Below are 25,969 nucleotides of genomic sequence, written 5' to 3'. Positions count from 1 at the left end.
AATAAAACGTAATATATAATTAGCAAAAAGAGAATATGATTCAACATAAAGGGAGAGCTCTTACCTGCAGTGGACAGAGATTGGTCCGTCCTGCCCAAACTGCTCCTTGGTTTTATGCACCTGGCCGATGAAATCAATGAATCCCTCTCCGGATTTGGGCACACCTTGCTCTGGCCAATCAGTGAACTGAAACTGCCTCACTGTCCGTGACTGGCCATCCTGCAAACACAAAGAAAAGAAAGTGAGGAGAGATCACAGAGGTTGTCAGGAAAGTAGCAAGAGATGAAGGCAATGGCTGCTCAGGGAGGATCTATGCTCATTTTTACATTTTTGGGATAAAAAACATAATGCAGGTGATTGCAGGACATTGATAAAAGATCTCCGGTCTGTTAACAGCAAAATAAATAATACAATGATACACACATCTCACCACAGAGGGACAGTGTGTCCTCTCCTCTACCACCAATCTCAATTTGTTCCCATTGTGTGTGTGTGTGTGTGTGTGTGTGTGTGTGGCATGAGTAGGTCTTAGTTAAAGCAAATCAATAGTGTATCTGCCATGACAAGCGTCTTCTCCCAGAAACCATGTTGAATAGGATAATCCTGCGATGCGATCGATAGAGCGACCTGATGGATGGAGGTAAGAAGCAACAACGAGGACTAGCGGAGCAGGAGGTAGGTTAGGACAATGAAAATTGAAAACAAAAACCGTGACATGCTGACGAGCCCGCTAGACAAATTGTCAATCTTAACAATTTAATGTCATATTGATTCTTATAATCTTGTGTTACTGGTGCACTTGCATTTGCTTCCAATGCAAACAAAAACCTTGAAATACATTTTTACAACCAGGTGGCATCACACTAGAGAAGGGAATTGAGCAGTTTTATTTCGAGAGAGCTGATCATCGGGTCAGAGAAGGCACATATGTGTGTCTTTGTGAAGAAAGTTCTTTCAAAGTTGTCTTGGAGAGAATACAGTTCTCACGAAAGTGAGCAATTAAGGCAACTAAGAGTTGTACATATCTCCAGATGTTTCTCACTTCTTTGTGCAACACACTCTCGCACATTTCTTTCCCATTCGTTCACACTACAAAGGCACAATTCGATTAATACTCATTTGGCGAGTAAACTGGGATCTATTTGTCCATTTTATTATGCTGCTATTACATGGTGTGGAATTATAGACTAAATAATTAAGTTAGGAGGGATTTTGTTTAAATTGTGTTAAAGAATCAATGTAACATGCAAGAATGTGAACTGCCTGAAACAGGTACAACTTTGTTGTGAAAACAGAATTATGTTGGCCCTGCTGCACATTTCCTGCACTTGTTTGAGTAGCTTGATAATGATACACAAATTAGATTTATGCACAGAGCCAGTGAATTGGTAAATAGACAGAAAGGTAACAATCAATGTGTACCTAATACGCTCCGACCTTAGACTAGCTGGAGGCATAGCAGTGTGTAAGGAGCTGACTGCAGGCTTCTGTCCACACTGCCTCCAACACTAAACCGGCCATACAAACATCTTTAAATCACAAGGCAGCCATGCCCTGAAGTGTACCCTTCTTTGTTGTCGATCTTACTATAAATTGGAATATTAATTTACAAAATGAAGATCGTATAAAAAACTTATTTACTGAGATAATAAATCAAAAGAGAAGTAGGTGCATTTTCCTCATAGACTTCTGTACGATTGGCCTTCTTTTTGCAACCAAAGGAGGCCAATACAAAGAATGCTAGTTGGCTTCACTTTTCAAGCGTGTCAAAAATGGCATCCATCAAATTGAGATGATATTAAGTGTCCATCATGAATGCGGTCATAGTTGCTGCACTACATTGTTATTCATTCATTCTAATGTTTGCCATGCGCTAACCATCCCCCTAGCATGGTAAATGCAGGTGGAACATCTGCAGCTCCCGCATATCAAAGGATTTACATAATCTGTCTATTGAATCTTTGTGGTGTCCTGATGACCCGTGTGCCAGAATGCACTGGGTTGCTATCTTAGCTGTTGATATGTTTCTGCACCGATGCAGCCAAGATGTATTCTGGTACATTTATTGTTCTTGACAAATTCATTGAGTTGGATTCTTGTACGTTAAGCTCCGTATGCTGACTCTCTTTGTACCACGTCTCGTGTCCTCCTTGTTCTATGACGCATTGCATGTTGTCTTTCTTGCCTTGCTTTTGTGTTTCATCTCAGAAACATTTTGCCTCAGCGGTTGGATTAAAAGTGAAATAGGGGCAAAGACAACAACGCAATAATCCAAGCACGCCAAAGAAAGAGGAGAGAGAAAATGAGAGGAAAATTTAACACACAACCTGAGGGCCCACGCGGCGTGTCAAATTGTGTGATTAAATACGTGACTGGCTCGCTAGATGCGAGTGTTGAGGCGTAGGGTCTATGCCATTACTGCGCAGAGGCGTGCAATGTACATGTGAACACGCACACACACACACACACACACACACACACTGACACGCATACAAAATCAGTAATATGGAGTTTAAAAACCACAGCTTTCTTTTTTCACCTCTGTATGTCATATCTCTAATATTATCCTCTCTGTTTTGATCCTTAACTCGGATGATAAGCTTTGACTGTCTATTGGCTGCTTTGAAGATTTAGCCCCCTTTAAGAATCCTCTGAAAGAGGACACGAGACAAAATGTTTGCATGTGTCTGGTGTTCATGGGGGGGGGGGTTAAAAAGTACACGCTGTAACAATGTGTGTGAGTGTTGAATGTATTTGTCTTGTGTGTTAAAACATTTAAATAAAAAGTATCAGGGTGTGTGTGTGTTGGTATTTATTAGTGCTGAGAATAGCAAATCAGCATGGAGGTACAGAAAGTAAGCCTCTGTACACATTGTGTTTGTGTTTGAGCTCATTAAGAGATGCATTTTGCACACTGCACAGGGCTATGTATATAAGAAAAAGTGTGTGTGTGTGTGTGTGTGTGTGTATGGGGAGGGGCGGCACACTGTGGATAGTGTGTCTGTTTGTGTCTAAGTATATGTGTATGTGCAGAGATATAATGTATTCATTTCTTTAATACCAACTGGATGACTGCTAACTAGCTGACGCACCGCCTGAGAAATGATTGAGTATGTCAGCCTGTTTGACAAAGAGAGCTGTTTTATTTCTGCTGCTGCTTTAAAATGTCCGACCTAATTGGACCCAAAAAAGAAATCCTGAGGTAAAAAGAGAACTGCAGTAGGCAATAAATAGTTCAGGGCAAGAAAAGTCACTTTAGTGAGTTCTCATTAATATGTGAATGAAGTTACTTTTAACATTCTATCATTATTATATCTTGTTTTGTTTGGAAACCCATCTAACTACAGAGGAAAATTACAATATCAGAACCATAGGGACCTTTGATAAAAAATACTTGTGATGTTTCTGTGTTTACATGACCTACATTTCCCACACTCCAGTGAAGGGTGGGTCGCCAGTGCAATTGTGGAAATTAAAGCATAATATGGTACTAAATTGCATTTTTATCTTCCGAGCCTACTGAGAAAGTGGCGTCTTTGTATTATATACAATTATTAATTCAAAAATATTAAGAACAACTTTAAATCACGGTGTCAAGTGTTTGACTCGTTACATCTTTACAACTAAACAACAGAAATTAACCAGCAACACATGTGTAACGTCCGACTTACTGAAACAAAATGCTGTAATTATTATGTTTAAATGTTAAAACCTGTCTATGACTTTGTTGCTTGTTCCCGCCTCGCAATCTACTCAATCCACATCCAACGCTCCCAGGTATGTCTTACCCTGGCGTCTGTGACCTTGAACTCTCGAAGGATGTACTGGGGCATGTTGTACTCCGCCATGGGATCCACCACAAAGTACTGGTACCTGGCAGAGCGCTCAGCTGGCCAGTACTGGTGACATTTTTCCTGTTTGAGTAAATGGTGAGACAAAATGTATGTTATGAAGATTCGTTAATGATTTTTCCTTTAAATCTGCCATGAATAAAGATGAAGAAATAACGTAATCAAATGTTTGTGTATATGTGTGTTGATGTCCTACCCGTCCCATCTCTCTCAGTTTGGTCAACATGACGACAATGGTAGAGTTGTTCTCCCAGAGCATTCTCCAGAAGTCTTCTGTAGTCTCTGCAAGAGGGCCCTGCGTGGCGATGTAAGCCTTCTGTTGCCTGGATATAGTAAACGCCTTTATGTTTAGCTTGTATAATTAATCAGTACTATTTTTAACACCACTGATGCAGTTTCTGGGAACAACACTGATACTTGATATATCCTTAAAAAAGACAAATGAGTAATACGTTACCATGGGGATCGTGAAGACAACAAAAGCAATGCATATTAATCTAAATCATATCCCCATTTCCCTTACATGCCTTACCTTCTCTTCACAAATATATATTTAGGTTTACTTTCTCAGAGAAGAAGATGTTACATTTATGGCTTGAATTATTAAAGATGTTTCTGGGCAATCACCTCACACCCGCCTCCTGCTGGCACATTTCCTGCAATCTTCCTACCTGTATCCATCAATGAAGCTGGAATTGATGTAGTCAGATCCTTCTAGGCCTCTAATTGGCTGCAGGCAGACGCGCGTGGTCTCGTAGGGCATGATGTTGACCAGCCGATTCTTGAACTTGTTGCAGGGAAGGTTGGCACTGATGAAGCGTGACGTGTGGGCTTTGGAGTTGGCCAAACGCTGGAGGGGAAAGATGGAGGTATAGATGGAGGAGTCGAGGGAAGGAATACACAGAAATAGAGTAAGAAAAAAAATGCAGAAGGAAAATAAATGTGACACAGAAAGTGTGGAATGAAAAGTATAGAGGAGGAAAAAGATGAAAAGACGATGAAAAGAAAGTACAGGGGTGAGGGGAAGAGGGAACAAATTGGCAAAAGCCATGGTAGTTACAAAGAGAAGAGAAGAGACACGGAAAGAGAAGAGAGAGGAAGGAATAGCAGGAGAGGATGATAAAAGGAGGCGAGACGGGGAGATCAGGAGGGAGGGAAGGACAGATGCGAGACAGATAAAGAGAGGAGTATATCAATGACAGAAAGTACCAAAGCAAACCCAACATCATCTGCTTTGCCGCTGATGACACAGCTTCAAAAGCACACTGTTTATCAAGAATATATTTATCAGAAAGTAATTCAAAAACTCGATCCCCTTTTGCAACTTGTGGGGTCCTGCAGGGTCAGATGCAATGATGGAAAATATGCCACACACCCAGACTAACAAGCCTCTGGATCAAATCGGTACGAAAAACTTGTCTAAAAGTGGGTCACCAGTGCCTTTGATAATGTCAGTGTGGAATGTGTGTATACAAGGCAGTTTCACAGAGAAAAAACACTGACTGTGTAATGATAAAAAGGCAAAGCTGTACTGCTACATCATCATCGTCATAGGGACCCCAGTGGGAGTTTGTGGGTCAGCGAGTCTTCAATGTCTCAATAAGGCATTTATGTGAGCGTGTGCTTGATTCTTCCTGTTTGCCGGCAGATGGAAGACACCATAATCAGATTTTCTTGGGCCCCTTTCAGCATCGCAAGAGGAATGCAAGAGAGAGATGAGTTTCAACTGACCCCACTGAAAAGTAGGAAGGAATGCTGATTTATTTCCTGGACTTCCTGTCTCTTAATGGTCATCAAAAGTGTTTCCCCCCCCTGAGTTTCAGTGTGAATGCGGCCTAACTTACCATTTCTCTCTTTCTCCCATTAGAGCGCTGTTCTCTCTTTCCCTCTAATTCCCCTACAGCACCAGTACCTCTGTGTCAGTGGCCACTTGGAGTCCATCCAGCCCGTCTCCTCTTCCCTTCATCCCTTGCTACTGTCGCCCCTTTGATCTGTGTTTCACAAAGGCACCTGGAAAGGCTTGAGGTGGCCTGGCAGCACTAGAGAGGCCCTCGGCTACACCGGCAAACATCGCAGGGCACAAAGCGAAACCTGGCAACCTGTCATCCAACAGGGCAGAGAAGCACCTACTGTCGGGTTCCTCTGGTCGCAGATGCCAGTTCCTTTCACATTTAAAGCACAGTCTATCTTGCGAGTTAAGCGTGGATATACATTTAGCATGTCTCGCCACAACAGGGATAATGACATCTGGTGTTCTATGTCACAAAGTAGGGCTGACACAATTGTGATTATCCTAATCCTAACCTGACCTTGCCATAACCCGACCAGCTAAACAACAGATGTTTAATAATGCTTATGATGCAGCTGCAATGCAACACAACACATTTGGAAGTTCTCGTCGGCCATCATTTCAATTTCAATTGGAAGATAATCTTTGTCTTGTTTGCAGTTAAAGATTAAAACTGCTGCTGAATATATAATCATTCCTTTATTTGATTTCCAATAATTGCCAGAAGTTCCTTTTTGTGTTTGTGCTGTAATTTGTGTACTGTATGTGGCTGAATATGTCTCTTTCATGTGGGTTGTGTGCACACGCATCTTCTGTGCTTAAATCTTTCCACAAACATGCTCGTTATTCACAACTCCAGGACAAGTCTCTCTTCTTGGTTCATTCTTCCTGCTGAACTCCTGTGAATCCCAACAGTCTCAGCTTAACTCTGTACGACACCGTTTCCCACCTGACAATGACAATGCTCCCCCATCCGTCCCCGAAGTGCAGCATTCTGTCGAATCACTTCCTTAGTGCCAAGTTAGCAAACAGTCGTCCCTTTGTTCATTAGCCAAACGTTCCTCCCTCCACTTGCCCTGCCATCCACCTCCATTTGTCATCATCAAGTATTAATTACTATGCTCCCCCACCCCTCTTCACGCACACCTCTCTTCTCTATCCTGACTATAGTGTAGACGTTATTACTCCCCGGTTGACTCCTGACGCCAGCTCAGCATTATCCTTGTTACAGATGGCAATGGAGATTTCATCACTGTTGTGCGCCAGTGAGTAAAAAAAAGAAGAAGGTTGAAACACACCAGCACTATTATTGTTTCTTGGCAGGGGGGCCGTGCTGGTGAATGGCGATGGGAAGATGATGGATGATTTGAGAGTGAGCAGCTATGCAATCCAAGGTCAGCGGATACTGACTGGAGCGCTGAAGCTGAGGTGAGTTTATAAGTTGATGATTGTTAAGCTCTGTAATGGAGATCTATGTAAACACATGGCTGTTTTTCCTCATCTACTGCTTTGTCATGAATTTCTCTTAAAAAAGAAAATCAGAAACCTAAACTCAAACTCATGCTGCTTCCAGCCAAAATCCTTTGTCTTGTGCCTGCTAGATTAAACCCAATTTATTTGCTTATTCCAAATCCCCGAAAATTAACATTGGGCCAAACAGTGAAAGGCTTTCATATTTCCATTTTCTAGCTCTAAAAAATATAATAATTCAAATAGTGTTTATCTAAGCGATTAAGTCATGAAGTGAGGCAAAAAAAAGAAGAAATTTGCTTTCTAATTAATTCTAAATGTGCAGTGTATAAATGGAGAAATAGCTGGATGCCTTTACTAAACGTGTTTTCATCTATTTTCTTCTTAACTGTGGCTCATATTCTTTACTTATTTAGCGCACTGAGCAACACGCTGAAAGAAACCTGTCTCTTGTCTAATTCCTAACTCAATATATCGGAGACATAAGGATTAGCTAGAAACTACATGTTCACACGACTGAAATGATCTCCCCAGGTCCCCAATCAGCTGCTGGCATCATCATTTTATGTTTTCCCATATCTCCCTTTTTGCAAGAAACCCAGTTGCTATTCAAGTATCAAATGTATAATATGAATGTGTGTATAACAGAATAAGAACATAAATCAAAAGAGCCATTATTAAAACCAAAATAATGATGAAGAGCAAAAAATATGAAAGGCAAAAGAAATTGGATTTGCATCTAAAACAACTTCTGGCAAGATAAAACTGGCAGCCTCATTTAAAAGATGTATAGTTTCTTAAGACAAAGTGGCAGAACCCACTAAACTTATGGTTTATGGCTTTCATTCTTTAGTGTGAAAAGCTATTCCAGACTCTGATTTAACATGTTTGCTATTTCTGATCTGACTTGCAGCTTGTTGGTGACTCTCTCGGCCTCAGGTGAGCTTGGGCTGTCCGGTGAGTTTTTGCACAGACATTTGCAACTTTAATTGTTAACTTGTGTTTAACTGTTTTTGTCAAAACTTAAATCACCTGTGAAAACTAGTCTATCTCGTAATTTACATGTCAGACCCCAGTAATAGTTATTATGAAACACTTTGTCATCCACATACATGGTTTATAACTGAAAAGAAGCAAAAGAGCTTAAAAATAAAAAAATAAAATAATGTTATTAACATTAACATTGCTCCAATTCCAGTACCTTGAACTCTAGCTCCATGCCAGTGACGTGCTCGCCGCTCTCCACCTGGGCCAGCTTCTGGATGTAGGAATAGAGGCTCCGGGCGGCCACTTCAGTGTTGCCGCAGGCCACCGCCTCCAGCAGCGCATCGTGAATGAAGCTGTACTGGTCCTCCGTCTGCACCATGTAGTTCCGCTGCGAGCGCATGAGCGTCACGTGGCCGTAGATGTCGACCGTCTTCTCGTGCTTGATACGTTCAAGCATGGCATCGATGACAATGAAGCAACCCGTCCGGCCGACCCCCGCACTTCAGGTGGAGCGAGAGGAATGAGAAAAAAAGAGAAGTCCTAGGTTTTAACACATTTGTTTCATAGAATTTAATTGTGATCTTATTTCTAGGGTCTTATCCTTTTAGGGTGCTGTGTGTGTAATGTAAGGTCATTCTCACTCCTGAAATATAAAAATGGTTAAAATAATTAAAAGATGTCTGGTAATTCTTGATGGTTTGTCGTGGTGTTACATTTTAAGTAATTGTGTGGGAGAGGATATCGTGAAATCAAGAGAGGGAATCCAAAAACAACCAAACATGGCAGATACAACAACAAGAGGAGAATGAGCAAAGCAAGCTGTCACATTTCAGTTCTATTGTGCAGTGCTTTGGACTTTTCTCCGTATCTTGACAAATAAAAGAGGGTTTCAATTTGAATAAGCCATTGTAAAAGGAGGAAGGGCTAAGGAGCAAAAGGGAGAAGCAAGAAAGATGGGAAGGGATTACTGTGAGGCTTTTCAGAGAGAGGGAAAGAAGAGACAGAGGTGGAGAGAATAAAAGCACAGAAAAAAAGGGAAACCTTAAAAAGAAAGATGATGTGACCAATGGAGAGAAGAAAAGATGGAGGATCTGGTAAGAAAGAGAGCATGTGTTTGTATAATGTGTGTTATGTAATGTATAATAGCAGTCACTCAGGAGCTCTGCCATTTTGTTCACTCATGGATACAAACACACACTTTTCCTCTAGTGGTATCAAGATAATCTAAAAAACATTAAACTGTCCCACTTGGGCACTTAAATTCCAGTTACATATAAGTTTAAAAACACACGTTTGGATCACGTTGGAGTATTTCAACCCCCCAAAAAAAGTTGCAACTGACCTGCAGTGGGCGATGATCGGTCCGGCGTCAGGCGGGTTGCAGGTCTTCACCCTACGGAGGAAAGCCAGGAAGGGGGTGGGATACTCTGGTACTCCGTGGTCAGGCCACGCCGTGAACTGGAACTGACGAACCTCCCGCTTCTCACTGGAGCCATTCTGGAAAGAACAGAAAGGTGGGGTTGGATACAGTGGTGGAGGTTTGTCTGGAACGGCTGACCGACTGGCTTTAAGTGTGTGTGCCGCTTTCACTGAATGGACACGATAGGCATGGCACACTGTCCAAGGCATTTTAAGGGTTATTGTTCCATGAGTGTAGTAATTTACTTATAGGTCCAACCACTTGCCTTCAATCCACCTAATCTACTGGATGCCTTGTTTTTGCCACAGCAGGGCGTGCTTAAACGTTAAAATGTCAGCCCACACTTTCAGGCTTGTAGAGTACACACACTATGCTTCAAACTGAAGATCTCTGTAAGCCTTAATATCTCCACATGAAAAAATCTGCGTCTACACACGCGGATGTCTTGATTTGCGTTCCCTTGTATTGGTTTGTGCATGTGATGCACATATCATGTTTGAATCAGTGATAACAACATTGTAACCTATATAAATGATTCACTGCTGCAGTGCTCTCCTGAAAACTACCAATTTTGTACAGCCACATCGAAAGGGGATAAAATACATATTTTGGTGCAGTAAGAGGGCATATTTTTCCTTTTTGGAAACACTTTCACACACAAAGAGCTGATCAGATGGAGTCATCATTATATAATAAGTACAATCGTTCCTATACTGAACAGAACAAGTACTACTGTATATCTTCTTGCTCTCACATTGCTGCCACTCATAACATATACAGGTACATGCAGCAAACACCCACATTACACAGCCGTCTGTCAGCTCCCTCCTCAAACTCAACACATCAAAGAAACAAGCTGAGATCCAGAAGAAGGTTTTTTGAGAAGCAGAAGAAGAGAGAAACATATTCTCCTGTACATGTTTCTGTCCTCCTCTCCTCTCTTTCCTCTCAGAAGATCCTCTAATGGAAGAACTGTTTGCATTTCAATGCCGTGTTTCTGCTTCACTGACAGAGAGATTTTTTTCCCACCCTGAATAAATGAATAAATGAGTATGGTAATTAAAAGCAAACTGACCTAAATCTTATTTTCCTTTATTTTCTTTTGGACATTCCCTGTTTCTGTAGTTAAGAAGTCAGGGTGCATGGATATGGTTGGCACTTGTTTTACTGAAAAATATATTTTTCTTATTCAGGATTTATCAGTAGACACAATTTGGATTCACATCAGGACATGCATACATATGGAGAGGTACCAAAGTGGATGCTTTAGAGATGCACTGTGTTTGTGTGTACTGCCAGCTTCTGCTACCTCATACTTCACACAAATTCAACACAGCTCAGTGAGAAATCACTGCATTTGCTGCGGTTACAAGGGGGAGGGAGACGATAGATAGAAAACGAATACCATCGGTAGGTTTGATGGGGGCTGAGAGCAGCAGAATGTAAATGGCCCTGAATGTCAACCAGCAAGCTTTAAAGCACCGTGGCTGCTGATATGTTGCTATCTTTACCATCACTGATTTGCCCTGGTGATCATTGCTCCACTGACAGTCCTACAAAGCTACACAGTCAGCTGTGACGTCTGTGTGGTGCTGACTGGTTAAGGGGAACATTTTGTAAATGTAGTCCTTCCAAGGGCAGTTCCTCGACTATGTAAGACTCCTCACAGGTTATTTTACAACACTTGTGCATCACCATGACGTGTGTGGGACTGTGAGAGTCAGTGTGCATGTAAATGCACCGGTGTTTCTTTCTTTCCTCTTCTTTTTTTTTCTGCGGTGTGCGTCTGTGCTTGCCATCATATTTATGCAGGTTGTTCAAAGGTATGTAAATACACACATTTGGGTTTTGTGTGTGTCCTTTGCTGTGTGTTTGTGTATGAGTGTGCACGTGGGATTGCATGTGCAAATGCTTCCTTCTAAGAATGTTCTCGTCTGTGTGCAGTGTTTAAATGTGTGTGTGTGTGTGTGTGTATATATTTGTGGGTATAGGAGCATATGAGCAGTCTGCCAATTATGTATATTGAGTTTCTCTTCTGCTCACTTTAGCTAAGTGCTCCAATTTGGCGGACGTACATAAACAGATGATCTATTGAGGAGCGAGAGCACTAAATAAGGTAAAAGGCTGGACTGGAAGGACAATGCGGACGAAGAGTTATATATGGATATGCCTTTACATCCAATGGAAGGACAGAACATTTTTCATGCAATCATTTTTGTTGCCTATGCAATCTTTGTGTCATTTGTACAAGGTATGTCCCATTAATCAGCCCTCTAGTTACTGGACAGACATTGAACATAAGGATATTGTTATTCATGGTTATCCAACTTGATAGTGAATAAAATGTACGTATTGTATTTACTAAGGAATGCTTAAGCACTGACCACTTGAGCACTCTCCTCATGTAATTTCTGGCTTCTTACAATAATACTGCGAAATAGCAAAGCGAAGACAGTGGTGGTGTACATACATACCATATGTGCATCCTACCTTGTGTAAGGAGAAAGTACGGACACAGAAAGTGGCCAATTCTATGGTGTCCAACAGGGTCACTTGGGTCATGCCATAGGTTTCTGTGGCGCGACTGGGCCAGTACTGGTCACACTTAATCTGGAAGTAAGAGAGAGAGACATATCTAAGTCACATTCTGTGAAATGATGTTTCCACTTCAAGATCATGCACATGAAAGGAGGAGGGCAGAAAAATTAAAACCATGATTTGCTCTGACATAATAACATGCACATACGCATAAAGCGAGCCCTCCTGTGGATTAATCCCTATGCGGTGTTGACATAAACACCAGGATAGCTTCACTCCATTTGAAATCTGAGAAACGGCACTCAGACTCATATAAAATAACTCTTATTCCTGTAAATGCTTTAGTAGGAGTAACACTTGTTTTTTAAGTCAAATCCTGGATGGATGTTTCATTTTGACTTTTTGGTCCAGTGGTTTACAGTAAATATAATAAAGACAACACCTGCTTCCCCCATCCATCGTCTGTCAGCTCACTTAATAGAAATTCATTCAATATGGGGTGTGACGCGCTGGCGGACCTCAGATGAGATGTGACAGCTACTGAGGGAGATGCTCTCCATCTTTCTCTCTCATTTCTTGCTCAAGCTGACACTCAAGTTCTACCGCACGCTAATCCTGATCATGTTTGACAGGAGTGGGATGCACATTCCAGAAAGGAGGATAGGTAAACAATTGAAAAGGGATAGAGGGAGGGAAAATGAGGGGAGACACCTGGGGTGAGTGAGCCTGATGTTGACACAGGTTGGAGTTGACAGGATGGAACATCACAGTTGGCTTTTTGACATTTAGAGAAGTCCATTCCTTGATAGCAAAGAGTCCAATCGTTGTTGATCCATCCTATGTGAGGGTGCACTCACACCACTTGGCTTCATTTTATCTCCTTTTTTGAAGCGCTCACCCGCATTATCATCTCATAATTTAGAAGAATGCTCATAAAATAGGCACTTTGTTCACATAATGACGAGCTGTCACTAGTGGAAAACAACTGATATCAAACTGTCAAACACAGTTTTTAGTCTGATAGTTAGTTTGGTTGAAAAGTGCTGCGGTTGCCTTCTTATTGTGAAGCCCGCTTCATTGCTGGAGTTAGTTGGCTCACAAAAAGTGTTTACATCAAAGGCACATATAAAACGTTGGACTGTAACTGTAAACATGTTCCTTTCAAACTCAAGGACACCAGACTGAGCCTTCTGAAGAATACTGTACACTTTCTGCACACCTTGTGGTCACTTTCCATGAACATAAATGTATGAAAGGAAAAAAATACTAGATAAAGTGGACTATTGCACCTGGACATCTCATTCACTGTGCTCGCCATACACTTTTTCCTCTCACTTCCACTATCAACAGATGGTTGTGGGTGGTACTGGTCACAAGCACAGTGAAAACTATGTGGTACTCGGTTGCAGAACATTTTATTTGAGCTTCCTGCACTAGATAAGCTTTCAGTCCTGTAGGGAACAAGCAAAAGCTTGTCTTTTTCACTGCAGATATGGAGAGAACGATAGCAAAGATCCTCCCAGCGGATGACCAACCTACCTTATTAGATGTGAACAGGTAGACCATCTTTGAGTTAACTCCATTTCTTCACCCTCCCCATCTGCTTTCACCACCTTTTTCAAATTAGTCTAATTACTGACTAATGACGTTTAGATGTGAAACTGGGAAATCACTGTAAAGCGTTCTTGTTTATTTCAAAGAAGAAATTCTAAAGTGTTTTGTTGCAGGGGATCGTTAAAATAAACCCTGCCCAAAATAGTGCCCAGCATCCCGCAGTGTTGAGCGGACTTACCCGGGACTTCTCCTCCAGCCTCGTCATCATGACCACAGTGGCGGCTCTCTGTTCCCACACCATCCTCCAGAAGTCCCCAAACGTCTCTGGTAATGGACCCTGGGTGGCGATGTAGGCATTCTGCTTCCTGTAGCCATCAATGTAGTTGGCGTTGATATAGTCGCTACCTGTGATACCTAGATTTAATCAACAAGACACATATTAAAAAAAACACTTTTCTTCCTTTCATACATATTCTTTTGAAATCTCTCTTGACTTTTCCATTATTTAATTTGACTCTCACTTTTTGAACCATCTGCCTCAATAAATCCCAGTTTTCACACACACTAACTCTGTTTCCCAATCAATGCTGGCTCTACACTGGGAACAAAGTCCAAAGTAAATTGCTTATGTAATGAGTTCTCACACCTCTTACTGTTTAAACAAGTGGAAATTGGCTGAGATCGGTGAAAACATTGGAATTGTCCCGAGAGCAGACAGTGTCTTCAGTTACGATTAATCATGTTAGCTTTTGGGACTGAAAGTATTCGAGGTATTATTCTTGCCCAATAGATCTTACTGCTTGTTTTGAAAACACAATTTCAAGACATAATACAAGATTAAATGAGATGTTAAAACAGTCTCACAACCGTTCTCCCCCTCTGCGACAGTCGAGGTGAAGGAAAGCCTCGTCGTTGTTCCATCTGAATGGATTCAAATGCAGCAACTGCCTCAGTCGCAACTTCCTGTTCTGCTCTTTTGTCATTTTCTTTTCAAACCTCTGTTGTTCTGCCTCGGTTTCTGTAGATATGTCGTAACAGCCTCCATCTGATTTTCCACCACCACAAATGGAGTGTGCTCGTAGACGGAGGAACGCGAGCAGTAAAAACAGCCAGAAGGTAGATCCAGCTACCATACCTCTCAGCCTGCCACCATGCTTTGTTGCACACCGGTCAACTAAATCTAGCCGTAAGGAACGCCTCCACATTGAGGGTTAGGACTAATGTGTACTGGAAACATAATGTCGCAGTAGAAAGCTCTATTGCAAAACCCTGCCTCCACTGACTCCATGCTACTTTCAAAGTATTCTGTGGCATCCTTTAGTGTGTCTCTAAGCAGTAATGAGACACTTCAAAGGTAAAATATGTAGCTCATTGCAAAGCTTCATCAGGATTGTTCATGATAGAGGATGTGCAGGATGAAACTCATCAAGCGGGAATCAGCGTTTATGGGGTGTGGGCACCCTGAAAGGCAAGGTGTCCCATCATTTTAAGTTGTTCTAGAAAGAAAGATTCAAGCCAACCCGTCGTAAATGAAAACAGGATAATCTGTGATTAGAGTATGTTTAACACTGAGCATCTGACAGTGATAAGACGGAACATCACCCGTCTTCATTTCACCAATCCTGTCAGTTGAAGAGAGACTCAAGTGTGTTCAAGTATCTGTTTGGAGAGTCACGTCTCTTTGACTGACGTCTCAGACCTCACTCAAGCAACAAACAATGAAACACTTGACTGGGCCAATTTAAGAGAGGAGACGCAGTGTGGACAACAACCAGGGTGGAGAGGAAGAATAAGATAGAGAAAGAGTGTGGGGAGAGAGAGAGAGACGAGAAGTGGGCAAAGAAGAAAAGAGAAGAAAGAATAGAAATAAGGGAAAAAAGAAAGAAAGGCAAATGTCATTAAAACGGATACCACGTAGCCCAATCCGACTGTGGTGCCCTGGCTTTAGTCATAGCTAAGTGAACAGAGAATAGCGGCGTGCATGAATTGTTCTACTGCTGTGACTAATGGCAAAATCACTGCAGTGTAAAATAGAAATTTCAGACTTGATTAATTTATGTATTTATGGAAGAGGCATTTTTTTTTCCTAGGATCATTTTGTTATGCATGTTGTCGCACCCTCAAATTGGCCTGGCTATTGCGAGATGTCGAAATCTAGTCAGTTAGCTCTCACAGAAGAGAGAGTACTGTGGAGCAGGGAGTTTGGCACTGCGCTGAGGAGTCTGGAGCTCTTCTGGTGATGCAACGCCAGAACAATGTCAGCGGTGAAGGGTGACTACCTCTGACAATGTCCCTTGAGATTTAGGAGTCAGGGGAAGACTTTTTCTGACTGCGGGATTCTCAGTACTGTGTCTGTGGGCAGTTATAGGGAAGTCATGAGAGTGGGGCTGAGCTGATGAGACAAATGGGACGGTGAAAACACTGGTTCAATTCCTGGTGCCAGGCCCAGAGATGAGCTGATGCAAGTCCTTGCCTAAACCCACAACAATAATATGATTCCATGAAGTGCTCAGCTGCTCAGGACCAAGCTGAGATGAAACCAGCCTCCCGTTTGGCCTCCAACAAAATGTTGTTTTGTTCTTGAACTGAATCTGAACTTCACATACTATCAATTATTTAATTCTATTTTACGCATGTTTTATTCTATTTTACTTCATCGACTCAAAACAGCTCTTGTGTAAATCCGCTCAGTTGAATTTATTTATTCTTTTTATTTGAAGGACTTGATTGTATTGAATGTGTTCCAATCTGCACTGCTATGCTCTGTTCTAGTTTAGTCTTCACTGTCTAGTCCCATTCGGTGTATCCAGTATAAATTCCTAATTACTCAAACTGACTCTGTAATTATGAGGATTTCCCAAATGATCTGCAATGAGCTGAGCTCCTCTCTGAGGTGTTGTCGGTGCAGAGTGTGAGGATGAGTGAGCCTTACCCTCGATGGGAGCCAGAATGACGCGGGAGTGGTCGTAGGCGATGACGTTGGCGTAACGATTTTTGGGCTTGTTCACCTCCAGGTTGGAATGTTCCCAGGTGAACTGCTGGCCTGGATCAATAGACTGATGGGGGGGGGGGGGGACAAAGAGATTTAAAACATGCACACACAAAGAAAAAATCAGGAGAGCCTTGGGAGGAGCTGAGCAATAACAAAACGACCTGTTATCAAAGAAAGGAGGGAGGGAAGGGAGAAAGATTGAACGGGTGATTTCCCCAAAGGAAAAAATAGAACATGGTATCTTGAAAATCTGCTCACTGCCTGGTTTAAATATGCACAGCTGCTGCACACAGCACTTTATTAATATCATTAATGTAGCGGGTGTAAATGACAAATAACAATATTGATGAAGGGGGCTGCTCTCCCCCTCAAGGAGGGGGCTTGGAGCGAAGCCCGACACTCAGGGAAAAGAGACGCCTCTTTACAATACAAGCATTCCAGATAAATATTATGTTCCCCTGTCAGGATAATTAAGTATTCCATTATGATTCGTTGTTTGCTTATAGACGTCTGGCGCTCTGTTGGTGCGGGGACGGAGGCGTGAAGGTTATTTGTAGTTAGGGCTTCAGCATGTATGGTGGGGGGCTGCAGAGAGAGACTGAGGCTGAATTAAGTCCAATTGGAAACCTGATCTAACAATTTCCATGCAATCATTACAGCAATCAGAGCTTCCTTCTGTATGAGCCTCGCTCCATCTGTTTCTTTCTTTCTTTCTGCCCTCTCGTGTCTATCCCTCGTTCTTTGTCCCCATTTCTCTTATCTGCATCTCTCCATCTTCAAAGTCTTCCACTTTTTGTCCATATTTCATTCTCTCTTTATCTCTTTCTCCATCTCCTGTCTCCTCTCTGATGTTTACACTCCCTCTCTAGCAGCCACCCTCCAGCTATTTTCCCTTTCTTTGCAGATTACCTTAAAGCTGACTATGCATGTGGGTGTATGTGTGTGTGTGCATAAAAATATTGGGGTCACTTCCCTGAAACATCGCTCAGTTCAAAAATTGAAAACCACATCTGTGTCGTCCAAACTTGAATAGTTTTTTCATAAATTACATTTTGGGACGCACGTATGGCAAATGTCCATCCTCTACTCAAATTCTGCAAATACTGGAACATTTTGATTCATCATGACATGTTCAGAGATGAATGACAGCTCCTGCCAAGCGGGAAAGCTTTGGAGGACATGGCAGAGAGAAGATAGATAATGAACTCGGTGGCTTCAGTATCTTCAGGTAAAACTGTGGCTGCCGTTTGTGTGTCAGATTATCTCCTTTTCATCTCCGCTCTCCAGCTGGGTTGCCCTGCTCTCTCTCTTTCTCTACCCTCACTGAATCCTCATCATTAACCAAGCCTCCCCACCTCCTCTCTCTCCCCTCTTCGCTCCATTTTCCCTCCTCCCTCACATCCCGCCTGGCTAAAAACCAATCAGTCAAAGCCCCGTAGAGCTGCGCTTGGCAAGCCACGGCGCCCGGACGAGCAGCCATTCATCAAGAAAATAACAAAATTAAAATTACACTTCTCTATTTAATTTGGTCATTTATTTTTCCTGGGGGGTGGTTTTGTGAAGGGGCAAGGGGACGGAGTGGGAAAAGAGACGAACGGAGGGAGGGTTTAATGTTCTCTCAAAGCCAAGTAATTAGAAGTTGTAGTTGTAGCAAAGCGTCAACTTTGGCATCACGTCTCTCGTCTCTCTTCCCCCCGAATGGAACAAGCTTGTCCACTTGGTATATAGCCCGGGTGTGGATTTATGAATAATAGATACCCAAGAAATACTGGATGGCTATGAGAAGTCATTATCCACCCACATCCCCCGGCAGCCATGATGACAGCAATCTATGCTGGTGTACCTGCTTCCTACCTCCGCCTGGCGTGCAGCAAGGCGACAGGCACAGTGATTTAGGAACGGCGAGGAGGGGATATTGCTTGTATGCAAACGAGAGCTGATTCAGCACTCGTGATTTCTAATCAACTCTAGTGTCATTTATAACCGCAGCGGTCTCAGAGCTCAGACAGCTCCACTACCCCCTCTACGTACACATATTAACGTACTATGTTGAAGCCTGACTGCCACTGTGCTTTCCCACAAAAACACATTTGTTGAGTTGTGCATACGCTAATCCATATCTCTATTTTGGAAGAAAGATCATCTTTGCTTAGTTCACTGGTGTGTGTGTGTGAAGAATTTAAAATCACAGATTTATCCCCCTATAGAGCCATTACGTTAATTACATTTTCTTAAGTAAATGTTAATGACTTTCTGGTTGAATTTCTGGTCTTCAATATTTTTCTCAATGTTTCTATCTTTCTCAATTGAATGCAGCTACCCAATTTGTCAAGTACAAACTCGCATGCTAAATGTCACAAAAGGACATTTCTTTTGTTTCCTGATGACTGGGTGCATTACAGTCATATCATTCTTTTAATCAGCAAAGAATTTGAGGAGTTGCAACAACCCTCCAAGGGATATTTTTTATACAAAAATGACAATTGTCTTGTATGTATAGGCTGAAAATATATCTGAAGAATTATGTGGCTAAGAATAACTGATGTTTCATAATTGCTCAAGCACCACGAGCTGAAGCATTGTCGACACATGAAAAGAAGACATTTCCCGGGAGGAATGAAGGCACTCTTGTGTCCCCTTCCAATGAAAACACAATCAGACAGGATTCAATACTCTACAATAATATAGAAACGTTGGCATTTGAACCCTTTGGCCCACTCACCTCATATTCCTGGGAGAGCTTGAGGTTGTCGTTGGCCTTGAGAAGCTCTGTGTGTTCAGCCAGCTCTGATATGGGGATGGGAGGATGATTCACCATACCTGATTGTCAAACAATTGAGAGAGAATTTCCACACAGGGTAAGAGAGAATAGAAAGTGTGTTAGTACAGCGAGAGGACACGCAAGTTCAAAAATCACAGAACTCCTGATTTTTAGGTGAGAATGTGTTGCTCACATAACAATGGAAGTTGGGTTTTAGTGGTGGGGAAGCTTGTGCAGAACATGGTGAATGTCACACACAGCGAACACGTACAGACTGGTGATGTTATAAGCACTTGATCGTACCAGGCCAGAGCTCAAACACAGCTAGGTTGGTCGAGCAGGGCTGCTTATTTACTAAAGAAGCTGATAGTATCCACCCAAAGACAAAAGTGTATTAATTCCCTCAATGCTGATAGATATGCGGACCAATACGACCAATGTTTCTGAGTGTAGCCAGAGAAAAACATCAATCATTTTTAATAGATTTGGGAATTTGTTAAAAATGACAAAAAACGTTTTTGATGGTGAGATTCCAGACAAAAATACACAACAGTCAATTTTTTTGTCTTTGAATCAATGGAATGATTGTTATTCTTATTACTGATACGTGAATACTATATATTATTATTTTCAACATTTAAACTATTACTTCCTGCACAATCTTGAATTAAAAAGAAAGATGAGAGAGAATCTCTGAAACAATCTAACATATCCCAAAGGGATACTGTACTACTGTATCCTTATCCTGTAAGTCTGTGTTGTACTGTGTTGTTCGGTGACAATTTTGACTGTTGACGCTATAAAAAGATGCGTGTTCAAGACCGGAGCCCTGACCTGGGGGCTCATGGTGAGGGAGGTGGGAGGGGGATAAGGAGGTTTAGGAGTGTGAGTGATGTTGAGTGACAGTGAGCTGCTCCATTCCAGCCAGTGCAAAGCAAGCAAGCTGCTGTTTCTACTATTTCCTTTATTTGCCGGTTCCCAAAAAAAAGAAACAGTGAACGTTGGCTCTAAGATGAACACCCCATACCTTCCAAAATCACAAAAAAAGCACTCACAGTTGCGTGCCGACAATGTTCTTCTTCCAGTTCCTTTTGACATTTATCCCAAGCAATTCCCAGAAAGAACTAGCTTTTCAATTTTTTCTTTTGCGCTTCAAAAATCCACCGGATATTATGTCGCTGATGCTACAATATTATCAGCACTGCTGTGCACTCCAGTCACTAATCCATTTAGGAGCATAATGCTGAGGCCATGTAATAGAATATGGAGCAGCCATAGATTGTGGCTCTGTCCCTGCGTGCAGCCTGGCTATACTTAATGCTTTCATATTTTTTGAAAGAGGTCTCTCTTCCTGCCGAGTGACGAGGTCAAAAGTCGACAACATGTTGAAAGCTCTTCATACAAAAAAGTTACAGAGGCTTAATTGGGTGTTGAAATCGGCATAATCACATTAGCCATCCTTAATTTCCCCTTTCTCACAATGCTTACTATCCCTCCCAATGTCAAGGGGGTCACTGATGTTTTGGCTGCTTTTGTTACGCTTAAGAGAGGGAGCCCCACTCTCTGCGCTGACAGTCTTCATTAGTAATGGTAATTTATTTAACACTGACAGAACAATGCAGCAGCATCAATTACAGGAAGATTAACACAGATTACAATGCATATATGAGACAAATGGAGATGACACTGGATGCCTCGACATCCTTCCGAAAATGAATGGACACACTGCATTACCAGACTACTTGACAAACACCCATGCACTTCTTAATGATCATCATCATTTACAAATGTTTATGGAATTAATAGCTTTCTTCGAAAACATCTTTAAAGCCTGTGTGGATTTTCTTATACTTTTCAATATCTTCATATCGACTGAAACACAATTGTGTAAGGTAAACTCAAATTATATGAATGTATTTGGACAGAACTGTGTGTTTATTTATTCATACTTGAGTTTCTCAATGAGCTGACGAAGCACGCAGAGTGCAGTGGCATCACTTGAGAATGAGACCGAGTTATTAATCACTTGTGGTGCGGGAACTCATTGAGCATCAAGAAAAAGAGGAAATATTCTCAGTTTACTTACCTCGAATTCAAAGGGAAAAGGTATCAGACCATATGAGCTGAATAAGTAAATGTGCATGCAAATGAGGGGCCCTCACTGCTCCTTGAGAGAACAAGAGTGGTCTGTTTGAGGCGAGATCAAAGAATGTTTGAGTGAGTGGTTTTGTAGTTTACTCTGTGGGTCTCTATGTGTATTTGTGAGTGTGCATGAGTTACTCATATACTCCATCAATTCCTTTCAGTTGGTGTTTACTGCCCACTTTACTGTCTGCATGTACAGTTGGAGCGAGATACAAGGCCAACGTGTTGACATAAACATCCAAATAAAGCATGGTGCACTGCCAGTGGGAAAGGCTGAAGGTTGTACATACTGTTGCTTGTTTATTTCCTAAAACCTAGGTGGTATGTTTAAGGAAACTTGTATGAAAACTATTTGAATCCTTACAACTGCAAAAAGCTCAAATCTATTATTTTACCTTTATTCACACGTTGCCTTTTGCCAACTAAACGCTATACATCCCTGTAAGTTGTCATGTCTTCACACATGAACCTCATAGCTAAACAACTAATATGTTTCTCCCTCTCTGTGTTCTTTTCCAGCCTCACCCATGTGTTCTCAAGACGAATGAGTCGATTGCGCCTAACTTTGTTCTCTTATTCTTTTGTCATTTACACACTGCACGGCACATTGCAGGGTTTATCCAGGAAGAGATTAACTTTCAAAACTAGGCTTTGGCGTGACCTGTACTCAAGCAAAGTCACTCAAGGACAAATTGTTGTTATTCCCTACCCCCACTCCAAAGCTCATTCTTCTCTTAAGCACAACAACCCTCAGCCATGGCTTTTTAGCGCCCATGTACAGACTCTTCCATTTCTTTTTCACTGCGATCAACAGCGTGATCAATGAACATGGAAAAATAAACTAGCGTCTAATTACACATATCCAATCTCCCGATCCGCAGTCGATGCGCCTGGGAAATATAATGATTATTTTTTTGATAAGCCAAAACAGTCTCTCTCAAAAAGCCTATTTATGATGTTGCATATTTCCATATAAAAGTAAAGACGTCTGACTGTGGGTAAACAAAGAAAATAAATGGGGAAAAAGAAGGAAGAGGAAAATCAGAAACTCTGCTTTTTCTCCCGGATGATCCTTTTGCAGTGAGCAGCGAGGGGGGGGTGATCAAATGTCGAGCCATTGTTTGCCACCGCTTTAATTAATTCTGCTCGTTATCTCTGAGCACAGAAAAGACCCTTTTACTTCAGAATGGAAATGGAGCAGTGGTGGTGAAGGAGGAGGAGAAGGAGGAAGAAGAGAGAACATCAACAAGGAGGTGGGGAAGGGGAGGCAGAAAAAGAGGGATAACATGGATTGTACTCCTGAAAAACAAAAGGAATACCTCTCATCCATCTCTACATCAGCAGAAGTGATCACATAGGTTATTTATGCATGGTGGATTAATGCACAGCCAACAGCCCAAGTGAATATCGTGACTGACATTCAATTAAAGGAAAGGAAAAAACAGCCTAGTATACCATAAGTAACCAACATCAAATAAATTAGTGCTGAAATGTTGCTGCACAATGTGAAAAAACAAACAAATGCAAATTACTGTATGTATTTGTAAATGAAGGCAAGCGAGCGTAAAAAAAGATTTTAAAAAGCTGGTACGCAAATGCTAAAAGCATAGGGACTAACTTTCGTAGTCAAAATCTGCTTCACTCTGAGGACTGCTTAGACCAGAATCTGTAAAGAACAGCAAACATAAGAGAAAATGAATTCAAAAGGTTGTAATGTAACAGAAAATGCTATGTAAAAGAAAATATAAGAGTGTGCAAAATGATAAAAAGAAGACACAAATGATTTTCTTTTGGACAGACCGTTTACCATCAGTCAACTAAGGCCCTTCCCATCAAGGTCTGATTGACAGACTTGAGGCCCGACCGCCACACAGGCGTAAAAAGTAGGGCTACATTTTCAGCTACAGTCCTCCAGACTGGTTAGCCAAGGGCATCAGCCCGCTGAGAAAACCCTCCTGCAAAGCCCCATATCAACATCATGGATAAGAAAATTGATTTGCTATCTCTGAGCTTTCATAAACACCAGCTGGAATGTCCCACTGACAGCAATGAGAAAGACACAGCAAAGCCAAAACCAGCTTATGTTTCCTGGTGAAAACTAACTGAAAAGGTTCCTCTTTCAGAGGCTTGGTGCTGAGGCAACGGCTCTGGGAATAAAAAGGTGTGGAAAAGTGTCCACATTCTTGGCTGACAGCTGTGGAGCCACAGCTGATTGGAGACAGAGCTCTGAGGAATGCTGCGATGGTTCAAAGTCCTATTTGCTCCAGAGGAGAAGTCCTCTGAGGCCGCAGCCAACGATGCTATGTCCAAGTAGACTGAGGTCGTCTTAGCCCTTCAAGCAGAAAGGAGCCATCTGTGACAACGTTAACTGGGCATGTGGCTAAGAGATGCAGTTTCATGGGATGCTGCCAAGCTGCCCATCAAGTGGAGGAAAACAAATGTTGCCAGGACTGAAAGCTGAAATGAGATTAACAGCTCGGTCATCACCCAAAGATGGCAACTTTTATCCAAAGAATCCAGATCATTTCTTCCAGACCATGGATAAGAAGTAAGAAATCGAAGGCAAGGAAATCTGATATAAGTTTTTCCCAAATAAATAAAAATGTCTGGTCCCAAAAAACATAACAGATATAGTAAAACATTGATATAGTAAAAAGGCAGGTGAGACAACAATCACAGTTGGGAGCCAAAGAAAGCGTAAGGAATAATGGAAAAATACAAACATGATTAGGATGTATGTCAGCCCTAAAACACTGCAAAACTCAATTCTGCAAACTATAAGTTGCTAAACTGAGTTTTACTGGTTTTACCTTGCAATGACGTCTTAGCGAGAGGACGCCAGGCCAGCGGCGCCAAAGGAGCGCAGAGAGATGAAGACATCGAACATCCCCCTCTCTCTAATTGATTTGTGACAATGACTAATTAGACCTAGCAGGGGGTGCTCTGATCCACTGTCTCCAAACGTCATTCATCACAGCAGGAGGGAAGCACAGGCATGTCTGATTATCTTTATGTGTGCGTGTGTGTTTCAACAGAACTGTTGATGAGGAGGAGGGCACGGTTGTTGCAGACGTTGCTGTAATCTGGAGAAACAAGTAGGTTGCTTGTGCATGAAAGCTATTGGCTGGTGTCTGTGTGTTTCGCACGTGTCTTGCTGTCTGCAAGAACATTTTTGATTTTGACATGCTTAAATGTGTCACTTCCTCTGACAGAATTATGAGGGCGTGAAGTGCCATATGCGAAGCTGTATTGCGGGTATATATATATATATATATATATATATATATATATATATATATATATATTATAATAATATAATATAATATGTAATAGTTGACCATATTTCCACCTGAAATCCCGGGAAGGGTACGGTTTGAAAAAAAAAAAAATATATATATATAAAAATATATGAAAGAGAGAAGATTGAGTACTTGGGGAGCAAAATGGGGGCTTGGATGTGGTTGGACAGTAGATATTCACTGAGTCGTGCTGCTTCATTACTTTGGCCCCATTTGACAATTAAACCCCGGGCACCAATGAAGATAATGACAAAACGAGCCACTCTACGCCCCAAGGAGTTATGGGATGTCACTGTGAGGCTGTCACATGACCTACAGGCTTTAAAGCAGAAATGCACAAGCACACACATGCAATGTACACACTCTCTCAAACGCATTGGCCAAGATTAGCTTATAGGAAGCCTAATCAAAAAGATATTTTTGTTCCCCAGCACTAGGGGTCACTGAGCACACATTGCCGATGTGGCATATGCTCTGCTGGATAGCAGAGGCCTTGGATAAGTGCACTGGGAGTATGCTCATTTGAACAATGGTCGCTATTAGCTGATGGGGATGTTCACAAATGCTCACCGGCCCACTTAATTGGGCTAAAATGTCCATTCAAATTAAATTCCTCGGGTGCAGAGATAACGACATCGCCCAATTCTGCAGAACAACGACAGGGCTGTCGAATGAGAAGGCTTGTCATATACAGTATAAAGAGGGCTCTCAGCATGTATTGGTGAACTTCATGTAGAAGTCAGATTGTAACAAGAGTTTCTATAATTTAAGGAACGGAGCAGGACAGTTAAGGCTACAGTGGAAAGTGCTGGAAGTCAAAGAGACAAATGGGAACGGACAAAATAAGGCTCTGAATACCAGGCAAGATAAAGATGAGGAGAAGTTAATTGAACTTCCAATTATGCATAAGCAGGTTTGTGTGTCTCCTTTCATCTGTGTGTCTCTCAAGTAAATAATTCTATTTTTTCTCCAAGATACAAACTCAGGCAGCATGACTGGGCTCCAAAGAAGATAAAGAGAAATGCTCCATTTTGAAATCTGAGCCCTTTGATGGAGCAGAGACTGGCCGTGGATGACGGATGGATGATTGAGAGAGAACTGGGAGACAGAAAGACGGAGGGAAGAAAAAGGGAGGAGAAACGAGGGAACACAGGATGGATGTG

General features: G+C 41.9%; 1 protein-coding gene across 1 annotated transcript in view; it reads right to left on the bottom strand.

Annotated features, from left to right (window-relative positions):
- ptprsa (protein tyrosine phosphatase receptor type Sa) overlaps positions 1-25,969 on the bottom strand; it is a 219,687-nt gene that overhangs the window by 4,839 nt on the left and 188,879 nt on the right. Inside the window, exons 26-36 of the mRNA XM_034530398.1 lie at positions 23,126-23,173; positions 19,324-19,421; positions 16,542-16,665; positions 13,848-14,023; positions 12,008-12,127; positions 9,440-9,594; positions 8,312-8,597; positions 4,523-4,701; positions 4,048-4,174; positions 3,789-3,914; positions 65-219 (exon numbers count right to left, since the gene is read on the bottom strand). Coding sequence (XP_034386289.1) covers positions 65-219; positions 3,789-3,914; positions 4,048-4,174; positions 4,523-4,701; positions 8,312-8,597; positions 9,440-9,594; positions 12,008-12,127; positions 13,848-14,023; positions 16,542-16,665; positions 19,324-19,421; positions 23,126-23,173 — 1,594 coding nt within the window. The remainder of the gene's footprint in view (positions 1-64; positions 220-3,788; positions 3,915-4,047; positions 4,175-4,522; positions 4,702-8,311; positions 8,598-9,439; positions 9,595-12,007; positions 12,128-13,847; positions 14,024-16,541; positions 16,666-19,323; positions 19,422-23,125; positions 23,174-25,969) is intronic.

The sequence above is a fragment of the Cyclopterus lumpus genome, chromosome 4 (genome assembly GCF_009769545.1).
Source record: "Cyclopterus lumpus isolate fCycLum1 chromosome 4, fCycLum1.pri, whole genome shotgun sequence".
NCBI lineage: Eukaryota > Metazoa > Chordata > Actinopteri > Perciformes > Cyclopteridae > Cyclopterus > Cyclopterus lumpus.
Note: the sequence above shows the minus strand (reverse complement) of the source record. Positions and strands in the feature narration are given on the sequence as shown.